At 40.9% G+C, this 12662-nt stretch overlaps 1 protein-coding gene across 4 annotated transcripts in view; it reads right to left on the bottom strand.

Annotated features, from left to right (window-relative positions):
* Window positions 1-18: 18 nt before the first annotated feature.
* The window catches only part of DOP1A (DOP1 leucine zipper like protein A), a gene marked incomplete at its 3' end in the record, with an annotated part of 57124 nt that continues 44480 nt past the window's right edge, over window positions 19-12662 (bottom strand). For 3 of the 4 annotated variants that reach the window (XM_081997842.1, XM_081997844.1, XM_081997843.1), the window contains 9 exons: window positions 12454-12563; window positions 12139-12288; window positions 10753-10814; window positions 9940-10092; window positions 8638-8774; window positions 7237-7292; window positions 6122-6286; window positions 4465-4594; window positions 19-324 (listed from right to left, as the gene is read on the bottom strand). In XM_081997842.1, coding sequence (XP_081853968.1) covers window positions 19-324; window positions 4465-4594; window positions 6122-6286; window positions 7237-7292; window positions 8638-8774; window positions 9940-10092; window positions 10753-10814; window positions 12139-12288; window positions 12454-12563 — 1269 coding nt within the window. Of the gene's footprint in view, window positions 325-2435; window positions 2496-4464; window positions 4595-6121; window positions 6287-7236; window positions 7293-8637; window positions 8775-9939; window positions 10093-10752; window positions 10815-12138; window positions 12289-12453; window positions 12564-12662 lie in introns of all 4 variants that reach the window. The other variant, XM_081997841.1, reaches the window with a different exon arrangement.

Below are 12662 nucleotides of genomic sequence, written 5' to 3'. Positions count from 1 at the left end.
CTGAGCAGTACCATTGGTTCATGTTTTTATGACACCTTCAAGAAAATCCTTCTCAACCATTTCTTCTATCTTTTGCCTTGCTTTGCTGGAGAAGGTCTTGAGGTTCTCCATTTTCATGTCCTTACTGGGAAAACAGTTGGGGTAAAGGACAGGGCTCCCTGAGTGTCCAACACATCTGCTTGTGACTTTGCTGTTAAAAACTTGGCTGAGTACATTGAAGAAAGGCAAAAGCTGCTCAATGCTGCGAACAGTGTAGAAGGTTAAAAGCAAGTGACCTGGTTCCCAACTTAGTGTTTTCCCTGAGCTGTCCTCCTCTGGGTTTTTCTGTAAAAACAGAGAAATAGGAAATAATACAGGACAAAACAGAAAAAGCACAGGTAAAAATAAAAGACTAATAAAAGTATTTTTTTTATGTTCTGAAAATATTTGTCATATCAGTGAAATACACATATGCCAGAGTGCAGCTGTCAAAGCAGACCTGCTCCTCCCCTCGCCACGCTATGTAGCAGCGGTGCCTGGGAGCATACAGGCTGGCTGATGCGCAGCTGATGCTAATGGGAACGCCGCAGTGGGTGCTGGAGCCCCGCGCCTCAGCACAGGGCTGCCCCAGAGCAAGGCAGCGCCCTGGCAGCCACCCCGCTCCCGCCACAGCGTAACACTAACAGCCCAACCTGGCTTTCCAAAGCAGGCTGGTCTCTGGCAACACTTGTGCTTCACCCTGCTGCCAAGCACTAGTCAGAATAAACCCCAGAGGGAGTTAAAATAGAAACGAAGCTTTTTCACTTTGAAGCTAGAGTTGAGTTTTCAGGAAGAGCAAAAGCAGTGCTGTTTTTAGTATTGGAGATAACACACATGGAGGCTTGGAGCAAACACTTGAAGTTGTCCTCAAAGGAAAACGGTTCAGTTACTCATTGCTTGTTCACAGAAGATCTCGGTTATGCCGCTTCCATGTCGGGGGAATTTCAGGAACCCCACCAGTGAAGGCAGCAGTCACACACAGTGCCAGTACACTGCTGTAACCCTGTTTATGGTTGCCCTAAATACCTGCATGCTAAAATACCCGACAGCACTAATATCCAGCTACTTATACAGTACTCTTCATTCATTTCCTCCCCACCCCCTCCCCCCCCAGTCAAAACAGGTACATGAAATCTAGACAATAAGGCACTATCACCACTAGATGCCTTGTTTGGACTGTCACTGTGTGGGAGAGCTGCTACTGTGAAGGAGAGTTCCAGCAATACAGGTTTTTATTCTTTGAGGAAGGACAGAAGCAGAAAGGCCACATCCAGGAGAGTCACCTCCTGATCTGCCTCTGAGCAGCACCTCCCTCCTGCTGCCCTTGCAATGCTTCCGCCCAGGCGGGGGTCCGAGAGCCCCGCAGGCTGCACAGCTCCTGAGGAGCAGGTTTTGTGAGGAAAGGAGAGGGAAGGGGAAGGAACTGCAGCAGGAGCAGAGCTTAAGGTAAGGATTACTGATTGCACAGCCTTTGAGCAACGAGATTTTCTTCAAGAGATGGTACTTTAGCAAATGCAGCTTTTGCCCTTAAAATGAAGCAACTGGCTTGCAATTCAGCAGCCTGCATGACATCCATTTGACAAAAAAAAAATTAGGTTAAAATTGAATATGAATGTATTTAGTATTTTAATCTGGTGCTTTGGCTCCCTGCCACAGGAGATTACTATTCAAGCTTTACAAGTCTCAGGAAAAGAAGAAAGGCTCATAATGAACTAGAACAAAGGGAAGACTGAATTCCAAACACAGAAAGAGTTGTTGATGGCCCCTACTTTTAATGAAGCTACTAGTTTTTAAAGTTTCTCCTTTAAAAACTTCACACTGGATTCACAGAATAGAGGCTTTTCAGTACTGGTTCTCTGCCGTACTTTGTATTACCCTGTGGTGAGCACGGGCTAGCTGCAGCGAGCAGCAAGTGTCGGCATTACGCAGCTTCCAACCAAATGGGGTGCACGTGCAAGTACTAATTCTCTCTGAGCAATGAAATACCATCCGTCCAAGCCATCTCCTCATGGCAGTATCTGCTAAGCAAACACCACAAATTCCACAGATACTTAAAACAACAGTTAATTTGATAGAGACCGATTAGGGATTGTTGTGTTTCACACATGCTGATTGGCAAAAATTATGTTATTTAATTTTATAACAATTTGTGATTGTAATTCTTCTTAGAACTAACATGAACTTTTTGTAATCTGTTTCATGTAGGGAACCAACTTAAAAATAAATTTTTAAGTTATCTATAAAAACAAGGACCCTCATAAGTCTTTCACTTCAAAAAAATCTCTCAATTTTGTTCTCTACCAAGACTGATCTCTCTTGGTTCTTACTGCAAGCTAAATACTGCCCAGGGCCTTGAGGTGATGGTGTTATTATGGTGAGCTTGTTTCAACAACTCAAGCATCAAAGGCCACCCTCACCTGATGCTTGGCCATCTCCATTCCCTCCAAAACCACGGTCTTAAAGTCCTCCTGTTTGTCCTGTGGAAGGAAAGAGGAGAACTTTCAGACTGTATTTCATATATCAAAATAATACTTTGCCATGAAGGCCGTGCAGTTGCTTGGTTGGGTGCTGTGCTTCAGCTAGAAAAATCACCCGCCCCAAGAGTCCATGGTCCAGAAACAGCAGACTCTGGAGCCAGCGTGTCCACCACACTATTTGACAATAACAGTACTGCCAGTTTGTTCTTCTGTTTATTGCCAGTAGTGCCAAAGGAGGTTTTTAAGCACGTTTCCTTCAGACAACAGAGCCTGAGCAACACCATACTACATGAATCTGAGCATTAGCCAGAGTCCCCTGAAGGAAAATTAAGATCCACGGGAATATTTTCCTCAAAACCAGTTATTTTCTAAGAAAAACCCACAGCTATATGCCACAGTATTCTCCTCTGCACAAAGAAAAAATAGCCTGGAAATCAATATTCATTACCTCACGTTTATCTCCTCATCATACCCCTAGCTATGGTTCACAGTGTGCAACTGCTGCCGTGACTAGGGGGTTCGAGAAATTCCAGGATGTTTTCTATATTCCTAAAGCATACTGTGGAAGTCCTGACTTCAGGCATCTAGCTCAACACGCAGTACTTACCAGCATGTATATTTTGTACAACAGATGTGATTTTATAATCCACGCAGAGAGATTATTTGGGGTGTGACTACTTTCTAACAGGTATAGCGCACTACTTTGAACATCAGGGTTAGAGGCTATGCCTGGTTAGCAGTCAGGTAAAACTGATTATTCCTTTCTACATGCAAGAAGAAAGAAATTTAGTCTCATTTTCATGGTTCAAAAACAGTAAAATGAAGAATGCAGATGTGCTCTGGATACTTGTTTTATCCCCTATAGTTGTGAGCCTTGCTTGAATAGTTCAGATCTGTCTGCAACTGAGTTGTCCCTAAATTTTATGTAGCCACTTGTATGTCAGCAGTAGTTTCTTCACCCAGTGAAAACATTCATTACAGACTGTAAATGCAGTAGCTACAGCAAGCTGCCAGTGTTACAGCCCTGACAACGCCATCTATTTGGAGGGAAATCAAAGAATTAAGCTTCAAGGCTTTCTCCCATATGGCTTCAAGCTTCCTCCCCGTTTCCCTGGCCCACCCAGCAACATTTCCCAGTGAAGTGCCTGCCCGGGGTGCTCTGTCCTCACAGCAGCAGCAGCAGCAAAGCATCTGACAGCAATTTTCTTACTTTGTGTCAGCAGAAGGGAACTCCCTGGGACAGGGCTGGCCAGCTTCCATCAGCTTCATTAGCAGATCAGGCATCCACCCCGCCCAAACTAGGGTTTTAATATACCTCATGCACCAACATAATGACAACCCTAATTCTGCAAACTCACTCTACAAACTGTGCAGCCAGGACGTCCCCAGAACTGTTTCTACTGCTCTCTGCCTTCTTCCATTCATCGCAACTGCTTCAGAGAAGAAACCCAGCCCTCCCGGCTCTGCACAGTCCCAAAACTCTTGGTGCTGTCATTTTCAGGAATGCAACAGTTTTCTAAATATTTAAATGTGACTGTTATTAACAACAATGCTTTTCTACTTCAAAAGGTAGTTAGTTATACTAGTATCTACATATATGACTGGCTATCTGAAAGTGATTTTATGTTAAATATTTTAGACACTGAAGCATATTTTCCTTCTTACTCAAATAATACAAATAATACTTTTAATTGAAGACTCCAAAGTCACTGACCATAGTCTTTTTTTGACCATAGCAGGTTTGGGGTTTTTGTTTGTTTGTTTTGAGTTTTTTGTTTTATATACCTACATGTGATTTTTGCCTGATGCTGACTTGAGATTACTCCAGTGGGAATCTCCCACACCAGATAAACTCCTATCCATTCTTCGTTGTTAAAAAAAAGAATAAATATCCAAAACGAAACAGTGCTGTAAGTTACTGTACATGAAAGTTTTCAATGAAAAGCAAAACTGGAAGAAAGCGACATACCTTTGCTTTTTTTCGCAGCAGTTTTGCTAGACGCACCACATATGGTTTGAATTCCCTCTGATGTGTACCCTGTCTTCGTACTTCCAAGCCCGAATCATCTGATGCTTCTGGAATAAAAGCCCAACGATACCTGTCACGAGATAACACAAGCAGACATTATCCTTATTGAACATGCAGGCTTCTCCGCCAGATCTAAACACGTAACTGGATGAGGAAATCAATAGTTAAGTATCAAAGAAAGGGGGGGGGAGGAGGGAACCAAAATGAACACCCACAAAACACATCAGTCTTTGACAAGAAAGGAGAGGCACATGCTGAAAAGCAGGAGGTAACATGGCCGAGAATGTAGCATTGTCTTTTTCCTGTAGAGTTTCTTGAAGTATTTAAGGATGCCAAGAGCAAGATAAGGCAGAGAAGCTAAAAACAATAGTATTCACATCTTCATTGTGTGCAAGAGAATTGAAAGCGATTCTGGATTATAAAATACGTAATTTTGCTGCACGTTTGCAATGCTTACTATAACACACAAAGTGTTCTCAATATACCATGTAGATAATAGAAACTTTTATTTTACTTATTCGCAGGCCAATGAGGCTGAATGGACCACTCCTGCCCCCCCACTTGCTGCACTGCAATATACTTGCATTATAAACTGCAAAGGAAATCAGAGTTTCTGTCCTTAAAACTTCAATCCAAGTCTCCATGAGAGCACCATAAAAGACACTGTGATTTAGCACGACTGCTGGCTTTCCAGAAATGCACAGTAATGACCTAAATAAAACTAGGTTGACTAATAATGGGGATTGGGACAGCTTGGAGAACCAAACAAGAATTATGAGCCAAATCCCCAGTAAATAAAATAAATCAAGGACGTTTCAAGATTAGCTTTAGATTTAGAAATAGTACAGGGCACAAACTGAGACAGCGTATGCAAGTCCTTCCACCCGCTAGCCCACGAGTGTCTTTTAAATAACAGGATAATTAGAGGTTAAAGGCCTACAGGGCCAGGGCAGCAGCTCTCACATGGGCACTGCTGTGCAGTGTAAACGAAAAGATGAGATACTTTCTTTTGTCCTTGGTGGCCTCTCATTTCTAGGGTCTTCAGCAAATGCCAGTTGTTTTGTATTCATTTTTTCCCAACAGAACAAGATTGCAGAGGCACCAATGAAGCAGTTTGCACACATGAACACTACTGACCAAGAAAAACCCAGGGGGTCCCCTTCACAAACACGGTTGCTGCAACATCTTCCAGGCAGATCATGCAGGAGTAATTTAAGTGTCATGCTGAGACAACATACAATCATCTGATTCATGCATTAGTCACTGAGACGTGTGGGTGTATTTTGAGTTCTTTGACATTACTGCAACTAAACACTTCATTTTTAAAATACTTGAATAAATCATATTACTGATTAGCTCACAAGTATGGAGAATCTCTTGCCACAGGCTAAATCAAACTGGCTTGAAATCATTTGGTGTGTAGCATCATTTGCTCTGGGGGCCACTCTGACACAGGGAGGGAGTGAACTGTGGGCTGCCCTGGGTGAGGGCCAGAAAAGGAAAGGACATAGGAAAACAAAGATTTTTATATACTAGAATTTTACCAAGAGGCATGGACAAACATTCAGAAACTTAAATGACAGCGTCTTCTACTCACATCTGAAACTGAGGCAGGTTTTCAGATGGTAAAGCTAGGGCCAAGTCCAGAAACTTGCAAGCAGACAAGTACAGGTTCAACCATCGCTGGCTATTGTAGGACGTGGAGAAACCATTGCCACCCGTGTACGTTGTCTCCAGACCAGCAACAGATGGGCCAGAAGTTCTAAAATGAATTATAGCAGTAGGCGAGTCATAACAGCCTTCTGCCATTATGGGAACATCATCTTTCTTACTTGCCTTTACAAACACACAACTCTTATTTCCCAACTTAATGCTGAATCAGTAAATCAAACGAGAACATTGCAAGTCTGTGCTATGTGGAGTTTTGTATGTTTATATATATATATACACACTTTATATATATATATACACATTATATATATATATAAAAAAATAAGATAAAATGGTAATATATAATAAACATGTTACACTGTATTTCATTCTCATCAGATATCCAAGTTAAGAGAAAATTTTAAATTGCCAATCATGTCGATATTAGTTTATTTTGGGGAAAAATTCTTCAAAAGAACAAAGAGAATCTAAAAAAAAGTGAGGAACAGGCCTTGGGCAAATATCTCCTCCTGTTGTTTTGAGAAATCTGCCTCTACTGCTAGCATTGACTGAAATTGGATCATACTGTGTAGAAGGTAGATGGGATAGAAACGGACAATGAAACAAGAAAAATCATCTACCTCATCTTTATGTCTTTCTAACACTAGAAGAAACCACATTTTTATTTAGACAAAAAAAAAAGTGCATCAGTCTTATTCTAAATAACTGCATGACACAGAAAAGCTACAGAGTCATGCCATGTATGTTTTAACTGCAGAAGCCATGTCACTTTAGCCAGGAAGACACTGTAAGAACTAATATACTGTATTGCATAATTTACCTTAGTGATTTATGAGCAATCTGATGATAGGATTTTTTGTTTTGTTTTGTCCTGAACAGTATGTCCCTGGTACTGCAGTCAGACTGAACTACCATTTACTTGTCCTTCTCATTTGAGCTTGACAATTCTAAGACAAATTATTCTAAAGAATGACTCAACTGCCCATCAGCATGCCAGGAGACTGTTATCAAGTTAAACAAGCAGGAAGTTCATAAGTTTACCTGGAAATGTCTTCATCAGCAGTGAGCTCCTGTTCCATCAATAAAAACACTTGTACCTGAAGATCAAATGCTACATTTTAATACCATTTTTTTTATAGACTGTGACTCAGGAAAATGCTGTAGGGAGGCCTGAATAATAAGCCTTAAAGGAACTGTTTGGAGCTTTATTTTCATTCCTGGATGAGGAAGTAAACCCCTGAACTGGCACCCTAAAGCTCTTTCATCCCTTATATATAATTTAAGTAGCGCAAGGGCCATAAGAAACTGGCTCTTTTATGGCCAGGAAAGCTCTCAGAGGCTAATCCCCTCCACTACTTAGAGAGCAAGACCTAAAGGAAATGAGAATAAAGAAGCACATAACAGAGTAGTCCACCTCAGGTGTGAAATCCCAGAAGTAACAGTCCTGTCCACAGAAAGTTGTTCCAGGACTGTGGTAACTTGTGTAAGGGCCAGGGGCAGCACAGCACCACGCTGAGTAGAAAGGGTTTCCTAATATTTATGCTGTTGAGAGGCTCAAAACTAAATGCATCTATTGCTGAAACAATGCACTTGATCGTTATAATGCTTTATATAACTTTCCTCCTTCTATTAGACCTACTAGATCTGTGGTAAACTAAGGGCTAGGTTAGGCACCTACAGATACAAAAAAAAAAAAAAAAAAAAAAAAAAAAAAAAGACAGCAGTGATTCTGATTTACTATCTGTGTTAGCCAGTTCCTTGGGAACTCCTTAGCTAACAGGCTGAATGGACCACAGGATGCAACCACTGCTCTCCTCTGTTCCACCGCCAAAGCTGAAACCCAAAAGAGTGCATCAAACAGCCAACACTGGAGATTCCACAAGGTAGCAGCTCTGAAAACAGATCCTTATCCTGTCTTGTTACACAGAGTAAAACAAGAGAAGGAAGAAAGCTGAGTCAAGCCTTGTATAAATCTAGTTACAGAATCTCAGCCACAATGTGATCTGAATGACCATCAACTGCCAATACAACATGAATTCTGACTCCTTTACATGGCTTCTCATCCTCATTGCTGGAGGAAGAAGGCTGAGTGACAAGTAGAAACAGGGAACACTGAGCAGAGGACGAGTGGGAATGGTGGAGAGGGTACACATACGTAGGCAGAAATTGAAGCAGGAATCAGTAGAGAACAATGAGAGCAAATGCAAATTTAATTCAGGAGACATCTGAACAGCTTAAATAGCTTAAGCCAACAGATATTCTATTTGGTTGCAAAAAATAGACATCAGGACTATGAAAATAAGTCAGCGTTCAATTTGTGTCCATTGTACATTTACATGCACAATACCTAGAAGATGTTTTCTTAAAAATGTTGAGGAGGAATGAAGTTGTGTCTCAAATTTGCACTAGACTTCCAAATCATGTATGCCAACCGCAACTCACCAGTTCAGTGATCATGGTTGGCCAAAGCGACGTAAGGTGCTGCGGAGACATTCTTAAAAGCAAAACTCTGAAAAACAGGAACACTTGGGAATGAAGGGTGGGCACCTGTGGCAAACGGAGGCTTTCTACCAGCCTTTCTGAAACAAAAAGCCAAAAAGGTTTCCTCAGTTCAGCATAGTTCCAAGTAGCATTTTATCCTTCTCTCATTTACTCTCAATTTTTACTTTTTTTTTTTAAGTATCTGCCACATTACTGTTTCAGTACTTTGCTACAGTTTTATCCACTTAAATAACCACTTTCACCAAGCCACGAACAAAAGCGCAGTTGCATATTCTGATTAAAGTTCTCCACAGAAATGCAATAGCGCATCTGGGACTTCTGCTCATCTTATGCAGAGTTTAACCCCTTACAGAAAGGGGACTTAACAGTTTCCAAACAATACAACAGCCTGAAAACCTAGGATATATATTATTAATAAAAAGCATCATCATCATGGTACATAGAATATCACACACATACAATATGCTCTTATTTAACCACAACCACCTCTAAGCAGTCAACATATACAGAGGCAGATACAGAATGAAATTTTTCAGTCAAACCAACACATGCACTTTACAGTTCAGTCCCGTAAAACCAGCTGGTATCTTGAACATGAGTAAACACAGCCACTGACTTGACTGGCAAAAAAACCCTTCAAAGAATAAATCCTGGAACAAATTAAACAAGCAAAATGATGCAACTGACTTTCCATATGGAGGAAGAGACCAAAGTGTCCACTTTGGTAGCACTAAAAGACCATATATCTACAAGCGGCTGCTGTAACTTTCTGCATCATCTTAGAATAAAACCAAGCAGCTCCTATTCTCAACCACTTAATGTAAAAGGTCACTGAAGAGATATTCTTCAGTGATAAATAGGATAGATAAACAAAACAGCAGAAAAAAAAGCTAGACAAGTCAAGAATTGAGAACTTCAAGGTCAGCCTTTCTATTTATCCCTAGTTGATAGGTGTTTATACCTTGGATGTTCCTGTCAAAAAGCAGGTTGCAGGTTCCCAAGGACATTGATCAAGGTATAAAATGACAGATCAGTGAAATCTGGATAAAAGTCAACTGGTCTGTATAGTTTGTAATTATTTAAGACTGAAAACATTCTAACCAAAACCTGTAGAAACTTTGCATCCAGCTGCGGAAACGGTACCGCACACCAATATTCCAGGGTGTTGTTACCCTATCATACAAATATTCCTCAGTTAACATCAAAGTCCAGAAGTCCACTAAATGATATATTTTTACTGACCTTGTATGTCTGGAAGGTATTTCTGGTATTGGTCTATCTCACTACTAAAAATGGCGAAAGCCAGTCTCTTCAGGAGCATAGCACGCTGTTCCAGCTCTGCATCTCGATTAGCAAACAGATTGAGTGAACTGCTTTGAGCCACTGCCACTCGTGCTGAAAGAGAAAACGCATAGTGCAGAGACAAACCTCAAAATTTCCCTTCTGTTTCACTTTAAGGCACAAACAACTCTTACTTGCATCGCATTAATGTAGTTCAAAAGAAGATGTTAAGAATGTGCATGTCCTGCAATTTGTATTTTAAATCACTGTGGTTAAAAATACATGTTGAAAGAAAACTTGTAAATATACAAAATACTGTCTGGGTTTGGGGCCTTTTTGAAGGGAGTTTAGCCATTTTTTTAAAAACACAATTTACAGGTATAGGTGCTCAGAAGTTTGCAATGTGCAGAATCAGTTTTTCCTTAAGCAGAGTTAGTGTCAGATCTTAAAAAACCCCACAACCAACCAAACCAAAAAAAACACACCAGAAAACACGCCTACATGCTCTGCTTAATCAACTTTGCCATATAGGCAAAATTCACTGTGTGCCAGCATGGTCTCAAATTCTCTCACTTCATGTTATCTTATTATCTTTCACTTCATGTTATCTCACAATATCTATCAAGTAGTTGAAGAACACATGAAAAACATTGAATAAATCAGACTGGTATAAATGTTGAACAATGAATACTTTTTTTTTTGCAAGATATTTGTTTTCCTTTTTTTTAATGTTTCCTTTGGAGAAAAGTCACTACTACATCAGTAAATACTTACTCATCAAATCTCTGAATGTGGTTTTGTCATGTGTCATCAAATTATCCATAATAGCTCTCCAACTAAAAGAGAAGATTTTCCACAAATCAGAAAAGCAAGAAAAAAAGCAGAAATTTACAGGAATACTTAGAGAGCTTTTTCTGCTCTTTTAATTCAGGCTAAGGCTTCCAATCCAAGCTCTGTGCTACATAGATACCATTTACTTCGTGCGATTTGATCTGAATCTATATTTCTCAAACCCCTTTCTCAGAGAAAATAAGGTATGCCATCCAGAGAGACCTTGACAGGCTAGACAGGTGGGCCCATGTGAATCTCATGAAGTTCAACAGAGCCAAGTGCAAGGTCCTGCATCTGGGTCTGGGCAATCCCAAACTGAATACAGGCTGGGCAGTAAGTGGACTGAGAGCGGCCTAGCAGAGGTACCTGGGGGTACTGGTGGATGAAAAGCTGGACATGAGCTGGCAATGGGCGCTTGCAGCCCAGAAGGCCAACCGTCTCCTGGGCTGCATCCAAAGCAGCGTGGCCAGCAGGCCGACAGTGGTGGTTCTCCCCTTCTACTCCACTCTCATGAGATCCCACCTGGGGTACTGACTGCATCCAGCTCTGGGGCCCCAAGCATAAGACAGACATGTCCTGTCCAAGTGGGTCCAGAGGAAGGCCACAAAGATGATCAGGGGGCTGGAGCACCTCTCCTATGAGGACAGGCTGAGAGAGTTGGGGTTGTTAACCAGCCTTAGTGATTCTGTGTTCAGCCTGGAGAAGAGCAGGCTCCAGGGAGACCTTATTGCAGCCTTCCAGTACTTAAAGGGGGCCTACTGCAAAGATTGGAAGGGATTCTTTGTCAGGGAGTGCAGTGGTAGGATGAGGACTACTGGTTTTAAATTGAAAGAAGGTAGATTTAGATTAGATATTAGGAAAAAATTCTTTACTGTAAGGGCGGTAAGACACTGGAACGGGTTGCCCAGAGAAGGTGTGGATGCCCGCTCCCTAAAAATGTTCAAGGCTGAGTTGGATCAGGCTTTGTGCAACATGGTCTAGTGGAAGGTGTCTGCCCATGGCAGGAGAATTGGAACTGGATGATGTTTAAGGTCCCATCCAACTCAAACCATTCTATGATTCTATAAAAAGTTAACCACTTTTTCCTCATAGAAAAAATAAATAATACAAAAAATAAAATCTTGAAATTGAAAAAATAGACTTGTGCATATATACCTTAGGTAAGAGTTTCACATTTCACATGTGAACACAGAAACACAGAACAACCCTCTTTATTTCTCTCAAGAGATCTCTTGGGAAATTTTGGTCAACGTTATACATACTATTGTGTAACAGTATACATAAAATTTGTAACAGCCATCATTATAAGCGGGGAAAAGAAAGTCTTACTGGTTAACACATGAAGCATCCATCTGGAAGAAACTGGAATCCATGAAGAGGTCAAATGCTTCCTTTTTCCATGCTCTCCTTGTATACTGATACCCACTAAGACTGCTTAACAACTGGACACAGGCTCGATAGCTGGATGCATTGTGAGCACTAAACAAGAGAAAGAAAGTCAACAGGAAACAATTTTGCATTGTTGCTTTATAGAAAGTTTGATAGACATCTAATCCTTATCAAGCCTGTTTCAACTGAAGCGTCACCCACTAAATTTCAACTGGCTGTAGAGATCTACATCAATTCAATAAATTGTGAAGATACCTGTGATTACGGAGGTAGGGAACAACATAGTGCATAATATTTACAAGCAAAGGAATAACCCTCTCTTTTTCATCACTGTAGAAAACCATATCCAAGAGATGAGCCAAGACCTATAAAAGGAGAGAAGATATGTTATCATGCGTTCTTTAATTGCTTTTCACCTACTATTCAGCATTCTTTTGCATAATTCCTTTACTGAATGTTCAAGT

The sequence above is a fragment of the Phaethon aethereus genome, assembly GCF_964289735.1.
Source record: "Phaethon aethereus genome assembly, chromosome: 3".
NCBI classification, from domain to species: domain Eukaryota; kingdom Metazoa; phylum Chordata; class Aves; order Phaethontiformes; family Phaethontidae; genus Phaethon; species Phaethon aethereus.
The sequence above is the reverse complement of the archived record's forward strand: the minus strand, read 5'-3'. Positions and strand labels throughout refer to the sequence as shown.